The sequence below is a fragment of the Cervus canadensis genome, chromosome 24, assembly GCF_019320065.1.
Source record: "Cervus canadensis isolate Bull #8, Minnesota chromosome 24, ASM1932006v1, whole genome shotgun sequence".
NCBI classification, from domain to species: domain Eukaryota; kingdom Metazoa; phylum Chordata; class Mammalia; order Artiodactyla; family Cervidae; genus Cervus; species Cervus canadensis.
In genome coordinates this window covers 6,505,387-6,518,863 of record NC_057409.1, presented here as the reverse complement: position 1 = coordinate 6,518,863, position 13,477 = coordinate 6,505,387, and the positions used below count along the sequence as shown (strand labels likewise).

Genomic DNA, 13,477 nt, shown 5'->3' with positions numbered 1-13,477 from the left:
CTTGCTCATGTCACACGCTTTGCCCTGCCCTCTCCCCAGTATCTGCTGAAAGCCGGGGAGAGCCAGATGAAGCAAGGCCCTGATTTCCTACAGAGCCTCATCAAGTTCTTCCACGCTCAGCACAAGTAGGTTCCCCCCATGTCCCACCCCTATCCCCACAGTCTCTTGCCCCTTAACCCTTCAGGCGACCCAGAACAGGGTCATCCCCAGTGTCTGGCGGACCCTCGAAGTTTCTACATGTGAATGTACCTCACTGGTAATGCTTTTTGCAGCTGCTGTTTATTGAATGTTCACCAAGTATTGGGCACTAAGTACTGTACACACCCCCCTGTGAGCAGCTACTGATATTATTCCCATTTTACAGATGCAAAAACTGAGGCTCAGATTTACTAAGGTCACATAGCTAGAAAGTGGGATCTGGACCATCACACTGTACCACCCCCAGGTGCCCTGGGATCTTTAGAGCTCCTCCTCTCATACTTCATCTCACATTTTCATCTCTCTCGCTCTCTCTGGTCCCGTGCTTGGCCTCACACTCTTAGCTTTTTCCAAGATGGCTTGAAGGCAGCTCAGAGCCTGTCCCCCTTCATCGAGAAGCTGGCAGCCTCGGTACACACAGTAAGTCGGGTTGCACCCCAGAGTGTGTAGTCAAGCCCTCTGTCCTCCTGGGAAAGTCTGTGGCTGTGGAAGAGCTGGCTCCTGCCGAGAGAGCGAGGCTGCTGCTCTGGGCATGAGCTCCGTGCCTGGCACAGCTGCCAGCTGATAACCGGGTCCTGCCCTTCATCCCATAGCTGCGTCAAGCCCAGGAGGAGGAGCTACAGAAGCTGACCCAGCTCCGGGACTCCCTCCGAGGGATACTGCAGCTCGAGAGCAGAGAGGTCAGCCCCCAAATCATCCCCGAACAAGTGCCCACCCCCCACCCAGGCCCACCCTGGAGGGAGGGAGAGAAAGGAAGACCCCACAGGGTCCCCTTGAAAAGGTCTCCCTGAACGAGACTCCTGTAGAACAGGGCTCTTTGCCCCACATGCCCTGAGGTCTCCTTCATGTGTCCAAGCAACAGGAGAGTCTGAGCCGGAAGAACTCAGGAGGTGGTTACAGCATCCACCAGCACCAAGGCAACAAGCAGTTTGGGACAGAGAAGGTCGGCTTTTTGTACAAGAAAAGTGATGGGTAAGTGACTCAGAGAGCTCAAGTAACTTGCCCGAAGCCACACAGAGAGTAAATGATAGGGTTGAGGTAGGTGCCTGAAGGGCTTGTTCCTATTATTTGTTGAGGGTTCCAGGGCCCTCCATGCTGCAGTGCAAAATCATCAGAATCCTGGGCTCATGAACTTCTGCTGAACGTTGCAGTTCTTAATGTAAAGAAGGAGAATAGCAGCACCAAACACTTTTTGGGCAGTCTCCATGGCCTCACTCTTTTTTTTTTTTCATGGCCTCACTCTTAACCGTTGTAATATACTGAATATGCCTGGACATGAAAATGTTGGCTGTGCCTTGCTCCCTCATGTGAAAAACAAAAATCAGGCTGTAAATGCAAAAGCCTTTATGGGATTCATTCATTAAATTTTTTTACTAACTAGTCAGTTTTCATCAGAGAAAAATAACTTGGTTAAACCAGTTAATATTTACCTCTTATAGGAAAAGTGTTAAGTAGCTTTGACTATGGATTTGCTCATTTTATTTTGCATGCTAAGTTGCTTCAGCCGTGTCCAACTCTTTGCAATCCTGTGGACTGTAGCCTGCCTGGCTCCTCTGTCCCTGGACTTCTCCAGGCCAGAATACTGGAGTGGGTGGCCATGCTCTCCTGCAAGGGATCTTCCCGACCCAGGGATTGAACCCACATCTCTTATATCTCCTGCATTGGCAGGCGGGTTCTTTAACACTAGTGCCACCTGGAAAGTCCATCTTATTTTGGGAGTCTCAGTGTTTATCTTACTTTGTCTTTAACCATAATTCATCTCTCGTGGTCAAGAGCCTATTCCTTCTCTCAGACTAGGAGGTCCCTAAGGTTGCGAGCTGTGTCTCTTCCATCAGACTGGAAGCTCTCAGAGGGCCAAGGTCACATGGTCCCCTTTAGAATAAAGACTCCCAGGGAGTGGGGCTGTTTCCCCTCTCTGACTGGGAGCTTTCTAAGGGCAGGGCTGTGTCTCCTTCATCAGAAGGGAGCCAGGGAGTGCGGAGTGTAGGGGTCGGAGTCAGGGGACTGAGAAGGTAAAGAAGTGGGACTAGAGGTCATACAGGTGGGGTCGGAGACCTGGTCCAGGACCTTGTTCACTGATATTAGGTTTGAGCCTTGGGTGATGGTCTTTCTATCCCTCTGGGCCCTAGAATTCGAAGAGTCTGGCAGAAAAGGAAGTGTGGAGTCAAGTATGGCTGCCTGACCATCTCACACAGCACGGTGAGGCCTGGGGGGTGGGGGTCTGAGGGCATGATGGTCCTCTCCTCCTGGTGTTCAGAACAGATAGGTGACAAGCCCTCCCTCTAAGACGTGAACCTGGATCCAGGGAGCTGGAGACCCCCTGCAGGAGGAAGGATGGGCTCCAAAGCCCCCAGGCTGGTCTTGGTCCACCCTCCACATCCTTGAGATGCTGGGAGAGGGGAGACATTAACTGGAACACGATTATTATGCCCATTTAACAGATTGGGAAACTAAGGCCTCAGAGTTTGGGAGGCCCAAAGGGTAACTGTACATCCTCCATCTGCAACTTCCCACAGATAAACCGGCCCCCAGTGAAGCTGACCCTGCTGACATGCCAAGTAAGGCCAAATCCCGAGGAGAAAAAGTGCTTCGACCTGGTGACCCGTGAGTAGTCCCTGCCCCCTACACCTCAACTGGCCAAGGCTTCTCTAAGAGACCAGTCAGTCCTGGGAGGCCCCAATTAGGGCTCTGTGTCCAATTCCACAAGTGAACGTGAAAGTCACTCAGTTGTGTCCGACTCTTTGCAACCCTAGAATTCTCCAGACCAGAATACTGGAGTGGATAGCCTTTCCCTTCTCCAGGGGATCTTCCCAACCCAGGGATCGAACCCAGGTCTCCCGCATTGTAGGCAGATTCTTTACCAGCTGAGCCACCAGGGAAGTCCAAGAATACTGGAGTGGGGGTAGCCTATCCCTTTTCCAGGGGATCTTCTGGACCCAGGAATCAAACCAGGGTCTCCTGCACTGCAGGCAGATTCTTTACCACTGAGCTACTGGGGAAGCCCCAAGTGTTTATCAAATAGCCTACTACAGGCATACAACTTTTTAAGCCCTGGACAGGCTATTTAAAGGCTTCACCCTATATCACATTAAAGATTAAAATGCACCACATGCATGCATGCATGCTTAGTCACTAAATAGTTTTCTGACCACATGGACTGTAGCCCACCAGGCTCCTCTGTCCGTGGGATTTCCCAGACAAGAATACTGGAGTGGGTTGTCATTTCCTTCTCCAGGGGATCTTCCCGACCCAGGGATTGAACCCTCATCTCCTGCATTGGCAGGCAGTTCTTTACCACTGAGCCACCAGGGAAGCCCAAAATATATCTACACACCACTCTGAATATGATTATTTCTGTAAAACATTTAAATGGATTTGGGTAATTTGGCTTTCAAAATTATTATTACTTAAAAATGTTCCATTTTCATCGTTTGGAGTCTTTGGTGACAGGCATCTCACGGGGGCCAGCACAGGCTGAGAAAGACCTAGATCTGATCCTTGGCGAGCTCTGCCTGGCAGGGGTGTGATGTGGAGACCCAGGACTGCAACAGGATGGGCAGTGTCCAGAAGAGAGGTGCAGATAGAGCCCCCTCAGAGATTAGAGGACAGAAGTCCTGCCCTGCCTGGGGGAATCAGGAAAGGCTGCTGGGAGAAAGAGCTCTAGAGTCTGACCTTGAAGAACCCAGAACGTCATGTGTAGGGAAGGACATTTCGGGAGACAGGACCCGGTGTGGTGAAAGGCATGGAAGCAGGAGGGTGGACCCACCAGTTTAGCCAGGGTGCAGGGTTCACATAGGAGCAGTGGGAGACGAAGCCTGGGACTTTCTCTTTTTTAATTTATTTATTGTATTTATTTGGCCGTGCCAGGTCTTAGATGCAGCAGGTGGGATCTAGTTCCCTGACCAGGGATCGAACCTGGGCTCCCTGCATTGGGAGCGTGGATTCTTAGCCACTGGATCACCAGGGAAGTCCCTGAGAATACCTCTTAAAGATTTGGACCTTCTTTCCTGGAAGGAGGGAGCCATAGGAGACCTTGGAGCAGTGAAATGGCGTGATCAGGGCAGAACCTTGGGCCCAACCATCTGGCAGCTGGTGCAGGCTGGGGGGTGGGGGGTGACAGGCCAGGAAGGCCAGAAGGGAGGCTGTGGACCTGGGGCTGAGTGGGAAGGTGGCTGTATGTTCAGAGGATACTCTGCTTGTGGGCTGAGGGGGGTCTTGTGCCCTGGGAAACGGCGCCTGACCCTGGAAGCTGGTTCACACAGAGGGGTGGAATTGGACTTTGAAGGAGACTGCTGAGAAACTGCCCCCTCTGCTGGCCACTGTCATCACCCTCCCCTGGTAGCCTAGCCGAGCCTGGCCCTCAGGGACAAAAGCTCCCTCTGGACCCAGCACTTGGGATGAGACCTTCCCGGGCCCAGGGAGGTAAGGCCAGCAGGATCCCTGTGGCCCAGACAACCTCTCCTCTCCCCACAGACAACAGGACGTACCACTTCCAGGCGGAGGACGAACATGAGTGTGAGGCGTGAGTGCCCCCGCACGGCCAGCCTGGGGGTGGGGGCGGGGGCCAGCCTCCGGGCCTGATGCGGAAGCCCCCCAGCACCGGCGGCGTCATACCCACGCTGTGGCTCGCCCGGCTCCGCAGGTGGGTGTCAGTGCTGCAGAACTGCAAGGACGAAGCCTTGAGCAGTGCCTTCCTCGGGGAGCCCGGCAGCGGCCCGGGGCCCTGGGGTGCCGCCGGGCCGGACGGGGAGCCCCAGGACCTGACCAAACTGCTCATCGCCGAGGTCGAGAGCAGGCCGGGGAATGGCCAGTGCTGCGACTGCGGGGCTGCAGGTGCGGCGGGGCGAGGAGAAGCGGGTGGAAGCGGAGGGGCGGGGCCCACGCCTCTAAGGCCCGAGTGGCTCTATTTTGCAGACCCCACCTGGCTCAGCACCAACCTGGGCGTGCTCACCTGCATCCAGTGCTCGGGCGTCCACCGCGAGCTGGGCGTGCGCTTCTCACGCATGCAGTCCCTTACCTTGGACCTGCTGGGGCCCTCGGAGTTGTTGGTGAGGGCGGGGTGGGGCGGGGCCAGACGGGGATTCAGGGCGGGGCCTGGTTAGGGGGCGGGGCTTGGGCCGCTTTATCCCCAAAGAGGCTGGTCAGGGGCGGGGCCTGGACGAGGAGGGAGGCTGAGGGGCGGGACCTCTGGAGGCTCAGTCTTTCATGGGTGGGTGCTGTCCTAAGCTCCGGATCTCAACCCTATCACTTTCCCGCGAACTCAGCTGGCCCTGAACATCGGAAACACTCGCTTCAATGAGGTCATGGAGGCCCAGCTGCCCTCGCACGGCGGCCCTAAACCCTCAGCTGAGAGTGACATGTAAGGAGATTCTCAGGTGGGGGCGGATGCCGGCCGGGGAAATTCTGCTTCCCCAGAACCCAGGGAGAAGTCTGGGGAAAGAGAGGAGCCTCTGGGCTGGAAGAGTCCAGGACATGTGGGATGGTCTCAAGGGTCAGCCGGGTGGAAACAGTCCTTGCTCTGACATCCCGCGGTTATTTTTGGCAGGAGCGCCCGCAGGGAGTATATTGTGGCCAAGTATGTGGAACACAGGTTTGCCCGGAGGTCCACGCCCGAGCCTCAGAAACTCTGGACAGCCATTTGCAACCGGGATCTCCTGTCTGTGCTGGAGGCCTTCGCTAATGGGCAAGACTTTGGACAGCCACTGACAGGGCCCGAGGGGCAGGTGAGAACCTTCTCCAAGGACCACTTACAACCCAGACACAATTAGCACATCCTGTCCTCCTCCAGGACTGGCTATTACTCCCCCTGCCCCCACCTCTGTGTGTATGTGTGTGTGTGTGTGTGTTAGTCACTCAGTCGTGTCCAACTCTCTGCAACCCCATGGACTCAAGCCCACCAGGCTTCTCTGTCCATGGAATTCTCTAGGCCAGAATACTGGAGTGGGCTGCCATTCGCTTCTCCAGGGGATCTTCCCGACCCAGGGATCGAACCCAGCTCTCCTGCCTTGGCAGGTGGATTCTTTACCATCTGAGCCACCAGTGAAGCCCGGGCCCCTCTCTCACATCTGCTCAAACCCCGCCCATCAGAGGGGTAAATGGGAGAGAGCACAGCTTCAGTCAGGCAATCTTGAGGCCAGATCCTGGCTCTGTCTTTTCCTAGCTGTGTGCTCCTGAGCAGGTTACTTAACTTCTCTGAGTCTTTTTTCCTTCATCTGTAAAACAGGTTAATGACAGCACCCACAAGGTTGAGGTGAGAATTAAGTCATGTATGAAAGGGCCTGGTGCATAATATATGTGCAATAAATGGTAGAATCTTTTCTTTTTTTCTTGAAAAGCCTTAGAGATGGGTAGGGGTGGTGAGATCAGAGCAGGGGAAGACCATCGCATTGGTGACTCCAGTAACAAACATCACGTGAGCCGGGAAGGAAAGGATAACACAAGACTTTTGGAAGATTAAATGGACACTAATCGGACATCAAAAATTGGGCGCCTTGTCTTTGAGCCTCCTGCCTGATATCTTGGTGGGGCTGTCCAGGGGTCAGGGTGGGTGCAGCACTTAGACGGGTAAGAATTTGGAGCAACTTACATGCAAATGAGAGCTGAGAGCTCAAGGTTATTTGAGGTCTTGGGGATCATGAGAGGGAGGAGCAGAGAGGAGTGCAGGGCCAGGAACCAAGTTTGGGAAACACCTTCTCCTGGAGGAGGAGGAGGTGGAACTGCTGAAGGAAGGAGTGAAGGAATGGCCTTGCACCCCACTCCGAAACCTGAGGTTTCCCCATTCAGTCTCCTCTCACTGGGGTTCTGGCCCTTTCATATCTGGAGGTGTCAGGGGGCAGCAAGCGTTCAAGAGGGTAATGTTGCGGGGGCAGGTGAACTGGGGGAAACTCAGAGGTGTGGACATGTATTCAGGCACCTGGAGAGCTCGCCCTGCACCTGGCTATCAGAGTCGCCAACCAGGCCTCACTGCCCCTGGTGGATTTCATCATCCAAAATGGGTGAGAACCTTCTTGCCCATCTGCCCACCTCCTCATACTCCCCTTTCCTTCCTCTTTTCCCCATCTCCTCCTTCCTCTCCTCTCCCTCTTTTCCCCCTGACTCTGACCCCCTCACCTGTCTGTTCCCTTCCTACCTCCCTGACCCCCCAACACCCGCAGTGGTCACCTGGATGCCAAGGCTGCTGATGGCAACAGCGCCCTCCACTGTGCTGCCCTCTACAACCAGCTCGACTGCCTCAAGCTGCTGCTGAAAGGGAGAGCCTCGGTGGCCACAGGTGGGGCTCTGACAACTCCTCCATCAACCCCCCATTCCTGACTACCCCAATGGGGGACTTCCTGCCTTATTCCCAGACATAGAGCACTTGCAGAGTCCAAGCACTGCAAATGCACTTTGTAGACAGACTTGGGCTCTAATCCTGGCTTGCTTCTGACCACCTTTGTGATGTTGGGGTTTGTCTGTTCATCTCTTGAACCTCAGCTTCTTCATCTGTAAAATGGGAATGAGATCACTGACCTAGAACACCTGCTAAAAGGATAAAATAAAATGTTTCTGAAAGTACCTAGTCAAATAAACATTAACTAACTCTGAATAATAGTGCTTATAACAGCTACAATTTACTATTTAATGTGTACCTGATAATGTGCCAGGTTTTCTATGTACATTAACTAATTTAATCTTTACAACAACCTCATCAGTAGTTAGTATCATACTCATTTTATAGATGAGACAATTAAGGCCCAGAGAGGTTAAGTCACTTGTCCAAGGTCACACAGCCATGAAGTAGCAGAGCCAGGATTAAAACCCAGACAATCTTGATTCCAAAGACTCATCTTAACCTCTAAGCTGTAATGCCTCTTTGACCCTAACCATGACCCCTGCCTTTATCCCTCCCAGTGAACGAGGCAGGAGAGACGGCTCTGGACATAGCCAGGAAGAAGCAGCACAAGGAGTGTGAGAACCTGGTGAGATCTAGGGAGGGAGAGGGAGTCCCTGACCCCTTCTCTCTCCACTGAGCCCCTGGCCTTCTGAGCCACAAAGGCTTTGTGTTTGGCAGCTGGAGCAGGCTCAGGCCGGGACCCTCACCTTCCCCTTGCACTTGGACTACCCCTGGGGAATTTCCACAGAACCTGGCTCTGACAGTGAGGAGGATGAGGAAGAGAAGGTGCGTCCTAGCCTCTCGGGTCTCCAGACAGCCCAAGGGAAGAGTCAGATGGGCCCTGATGTGAGGAGGGGCAGGGCTGAGCGTGGGGAACCAAGGCTATCTTCCCTACCACAATTTTGGCCCAGCAGCGCTGCACACTGAAGCCCCCAGCCCAGGCCCGCTGGACCAGTGGGAGGCTGGACATCAGCAACAAGACCTATGAGACCATCACCAGCCTGGGACCAGCTGCCCCTAAGAGCCAGAGTGAGGATTGCCCCCCACCTTTGCCGGTCAAAAACCCTTCTCGGACCATGGCCCAAGGGCGTGTGGGACTCGCCAGCGGAGGTATGGTTGTTTGCCCAGAAAAATGCTCTGATGCCCTTCATTGAGGGCCTGCTATGTGCTGGGGGAGTGAGCTAAGAGTGCTGTGTTAGTCCATGTTATCCTCACTATCACCTGGCAGGTAGGGGTTATCATCTCCCCCTTACAGGTAAAGGCAGAGAGATGTTAAGTAACATGCCCAAGATCCCACAGCTAAACCCTGATGTGGGCTTCAAACCCAGGTATGTCTTATTCCAGACTCCTCAGTGCTTCACTTTAATAAAAGAGAGGGAAGAATGTTTTGAGCATCCACTGTATCTCAAGTCCCTTGGGGTCTACTGAGACACAGACTAGAGAGGGAGATAAGAACTGGAAGATAGGTCATTATAATATAAATGCATAGTGTGACATAGAACATAAATCCCAAAAGAAAAGAAGCAAGCTTTGCTGACTATTTCTCCAGCACCTAGCACAGTGCCTGGCTGTTGTCAAGAACTGTTGGTTGAATGAATGAACAAGCTTGTTCTGGAAACTCAGGAGAGGAAGGGAGCCAATCCTGTTGGGACTGGTGCGGGGGTTAGGAGGGCTTCCTGGAGGGGGCAGCATCAGAGCTGAGCCTGATGGATGAGCAGGAGAATCCAGATTGAGGAGAGGGTGTGACCAGCATCAAAACAGTGAGTCAGTATGGCTCTGGCCATCAGGAATGAACAGCGTGAGCCATGATACTGAAGTGTGATGGGGAAGAGTTAAGTGCTGGAGAGGTGGGAGGAGGGGGGTCCAGGGTGGGAGGGCGGATTTGGGAGAGAACCATGATAGATCCCCAAGGTCAGAAGTTCCTTTGAGTAAGTGATGAAGACAGGCTTTATCACTTCTGATTTCAGATCGTTCTGAAATCCCCAGCCTGAGTTCAGAGTCCCCTGGGGCCTCTGAGAACCTGAGCAGCCCAGCCTCCTCCTCCTCCAGCCTCACAAGCTCCGTGGAACCTGGGGGTCCCAACGAAATCCTACCCAGCTCTGAAGAGGGCCCCTGCGAGCTCCCAGGGCCCTCCCGCCCCAGCCTGACATCTGGAACCTCCCCTGCAGAGATGTATCCCCCTGTCAGGTTCAGGTTGGTGAAAGCCCACTGTGCAACATAGCCAAGTCTTCAGACTTCTCTGAGCCTTTATTTACTTCCCCACCTCTAAAGGGTGTCTGCCTGACGCCTGAGCTGCCTCCCAGCTCTGAGGCCCATGAACGATGTGGAAATGCTAGACCTTAAGTGGAGGGTGATTGGACCTCTTCCCCGCTTCACACATCTGCTTCCAAGTCTAGGGCTCAGGCTGGAAGAGTGAAGGCCTCATCCCACCTGTGTACTTGTTCTGGGGGCTCACAGTGGGATCTTCACTCTATTCCCACCTCCAACCCAGGATCCAGTCCTCCCTTCCTTGCAGACCCTTTCAGTTCGGAGTTTGGGGAGTAGACACAGGGAAATTTCCAGTGTGGAGGTCAGTTCCAGGCCTCTGAGGCCTGTGATGGACTCGGCCTGGGGGCCTCGTGGACTGACTACCCAGCCATCCCAAGCCCCAAGCCCCGCTCTCTGCCTGAGCCTCTTCCCCCAGCTCCAAGGGGCTCTCTGGGCACAGGGGTCACGTTGGCCTGTCCTTGTCTTTCAGCTCCGAGAGCACGCGCTCCTATCGGCGGGGGGGCGGAGCCTGGAAGAGTGTCCCTCAGCCCGGCAGCCTGTACCCGGAAGGAACATGATGGTAGGATATGTGGTTTGCAGGGTAGGGACAGGATGCCTGGGCTTCCCAAGTGACGAAGTGCCAAAGAATTCACCTGCCAATGCAGGAGACATGGGTTCGATCCCTGGGTGGGGAAGATTCCCTGGAGGAGGAAATGGCAACCACTCCAGTATTCTTGCCTGGAAAATTCCACAGACAGAGGAGCCTGGTGGGCTTATAGTCCATGGGGTTGCAGAGAGTCGGACACGACTGAGCGACTGAGCAGGCATGCATGCACAACAGGGTGCCTGAGAGGCAGAGTTGGTCAAGAGTGAGTGTATTAGGGCGGGAGATCTCTCTCCAGCACTGGGGGCAGTTGTTTGACCAGTCCCTTTCCTCCTGTTCCTCCTCCCCCGCTGCAGCCCTTGATGGGGGCAGTTGGGGAGAGCTGAGGCTTTGAGAGGTGGCAGAGCTGACAAGGCCCAAGTTCTGGCTGCTCCCCAGGGAAGGATAAGCAAAGCAGTGTCAGCCAGCCTGATCGCTGAGAAGAGGTACTGCTTCCCTGCAGACGAGGTAGGATTAGGATGGCTAATTAGGTGGCTAATTAGGATTAGGCTTAGGGTAGGATTAGGGTACCAGCCCTTGGTTTGCCAGACTCTCCCCTTGTACAGGAGTCTCCTGGAATCCGCTGAAACTTCTAGGCATTCAGGGAAGTGCTATCATCCTCTTGCCATGATAGCACAGCAAGAGTTAATCCAGCTCTTCCTGCTGAATCAGAGTCTCAAACAATCGCACATCTTTAGATGAGAAGCCTGGGGGTGGGCAGAGGACAGAGGCAAGCTTGCCAAGAAGGAAGCTACCTCTGTTCCTGGTTCCCCTGGGGATTCACCAGGGATGGCATCAGTTGTCTACGTTGAAAGTAAGGGATGGGAGGAACTGGCTCTCTCTGGGGAAGCGTCATCCTCAGTCCACCAAAGGCAGGCAGGCACCAGTCACGAATGTGTGTCTATGGCCATCATCGTCCATTATCCGCTTGATGCCCGTTGTTGAGAGGTGAGAATAAGGACCTGGGCTTTGGTGTGTGGAGGTCTTGGAGAAGTGGTGTTTCACTTCTTCAAACCTCAGTTTCATTCTCTAAAATTGGGTATTTCATTGACGATGATTTCATTTACCTACCACAGAACTGTTTGAAACTGAGTGAGATAAACAGCTGGGATATAATAAGTGCTTGTGTGCGTGCCAAGTCACTTCAGTCGTGTCTGACTCTTTGCGACCCTATGGACTGTAGCCTGCCAGGCTCCTCTGTCTGTGGGATTCTCCAGGCAAGGATACTACAGTGGGTTGCCTTGCCCAGTGCTTAGAAGATGTCGATTTTCATCCTTTCTCCCCAGGTCGGCTTCCCTGAAGGAGACGGCTCGAGGACTGGGGTTCTCCCGCCCAGTTCTGTGCAGTCTTTGCAGGACTAGCTCCTTGCTGGCTCTTGCATGCCTGAACCACCCTTGTGCTGAACCCCAGCATTCAGAGCTAGGACTTCAGCCCCTAAGACTGAGGAGCTGAGGTGTTCACGCCCTGGGTTCTCTCTGTCCCTGTGCCTCTGTGGCTGGCCTTCCTCCCTGCCATGAGCCCATGCCCCTGCCAGGAACACTGGGCCCTCCGTGTTAGGGCTGATGGTGGTTTGTTTTCCTCTATCTCATACCTGCCAGGGACAAGGGAACCCTACGTCTGGACCCTCGTGCTCCTGACTTAGCTCCAGCTGCAGAACCCTAAATCTTTCATCAGAGCAGGACTGTATTTCTTCCATCAGTCTGGGGGACTCTAACCCACCTTCATCATTCTGTAGGCCAGGGATTCTGCCAGACTAGGGACTGTCTTCTCAGTCATTCATTAGCCTAGGATTCTTTGACTGAGTTCTGGCTCTTTGTCTATTCCTGGGCCAGGCACTGCAGAGGCCACAAGAATAAGATACAGGTCCTGCAGCTGAGGTCCCTTTCCCAGCAGCTGGTCCCAAGAGTTCGGCCTGGGAATGGGCAGGGCCATTCCAGAGGATGGTTCTGGGCTCAGGGGCAGACTGACAATCAGCTGACTTACACCCGAATGGTATTCCAGTTGTCTGCAGCCTGTATCCATCCTGGGTGGTCAATGCCCATGCTGTACTGACTGTTAAATAAATATTCTGAATATCACTCCTTCTGAGGGACAGCACAGCCTTGCTGTGAACCTCTGCTAGATCCCCAGCCAGGAGGGAGGGTAGGGCTCACCCCCGATTTGCCTACTCTCCTTGATTTAGCCAGAAGGAAAGGCATGGTCTAGGATGATTATCGTCACTTCTCTCCTGTTTCTCGTGGTTAGCTCAGGAGCCTTCCAGTCTCAGGGGAAGCAGAGGGCCAAGAAAGGAGAAAGGAGAGTGATAGAAATGGAGGGTGGAGACTTAAAGGTTCTGCTTCCTAGCACCAGAAATCCCACCATCGCTTTCAGGCCCATATTGGAAAACAGATACACCTAAGCCATCATCAGCCTCTAACACATCAGTTCTGTGGGCACTGGGTCCTGGCAGGGATGGACGGGGACAAGCGAGGGAGGCTGGAAGATGCCAATGGCCAACGTGGCAGCCTGGCCAGGGAAGCTGGGCTGTTTACCCTGGATACCCGGCTGGTCTGTGATCCCACAGGAGCAGGGTTGTCTTCAGAGCCCCCAGTGACTGGTTTTATTCATCTCAGATCTGTTATTATTTCACTCATCTCTAATAAAGGATTTTTTAGAGTAAATTTCAGTGGTTTCATTTATGTGCTCTAAAGAGCCATAGGGAAGGGGAGAGATTCTTAGGGCTTGGAATTCTTGCTCTAGACTTGGAAAAGAGACAGCCTGGTGCAGAGCAGTAGATGGCAACCAGAGTGATTCTCCCCCCAAGGCCATATGGCAAGGCAGAAAAATGTTTTACTGTTCCCGACTGGAAGGCAATGCTGGCATCTAGTGGCTAGTGTTCAGGGCTGAGGCTCAACATCCTTCAGTTCACAGGCCAGCCCATCAAAACAATGAATTTCCAAAATGTTAATAGTGCCGAGGCTGGGAAACCACGGTGTGAGGGAAAGCACTGGACTGGGAGTCTGGAGACCTACAATGTA

The 13,477-nt window shown here is 53.7% G+C and overlaps 1 protein-coding gene across 1 annotated transcript in view; it reads left to right on the top strand.

Moving 5' to 3' along the window:
- The window catches only part of ASAP3 (ArfGAP with SH3 domain, ankyrin repeat and PH domain 3), a 47,159-nt gene extending 34,039 nt beyond the window's left edge, over positions 1 to 13,120 (top strand). The window contains 20 exon segments of the mRNA XM_043444993.1: positions 40 to 125; positions 543 to 618; positions 792 to 878; positions 1,061 to 1,170; positions 2,328 to 2,397; positions 2,715 to 2,802; positions 4,672 to 4,720; positions 4,841 to 5,031; positions 5,113 to 5,246; positions 5,463 to 5,557; positions 5,744 to 5,921; positions 7,108 to 7,193; positions 7,353 to 7,468; positions 8,089 to 8,156; positions 8,249 to 8,356; positions 8,485 to 8,680; positions 9,538 to 9,763; positions 10,308 to 10,336; positions 10,339 to 10,397; positions 11,747 to 13,120. Of these exon segments, the coding sequence (XP_043300928.1) occupies positions 40 to 125; positions 543 to 618; positions 792 to 878; positions 1,061 to 1,170; positions 2,328 to 2,397; positions 2,715 to 2,802; positions 4,672 to 4,720; positions 4,841 to 5,031; positions 5,113 to 5,246; positions 5,463 to 5,557; positions 5,744 to 5,921; positions 7,108 to 7,193; positions 7,353 to 7,468; positions 8,089 to 8,156; positions 8,249 to 8,356; positions 8,485 to 8,680; positions 9,538 to 9,763; positions 10,308 to 10,336; positions 10,339 to 10,397; positions 11,747 to 11,821 (2,127 nt within the window). The 3' untranslated portion in view covers positions 11,822 to 13,120.
- Positions 13,121 to 13,477: the final 357 nt, after the last annotated feature.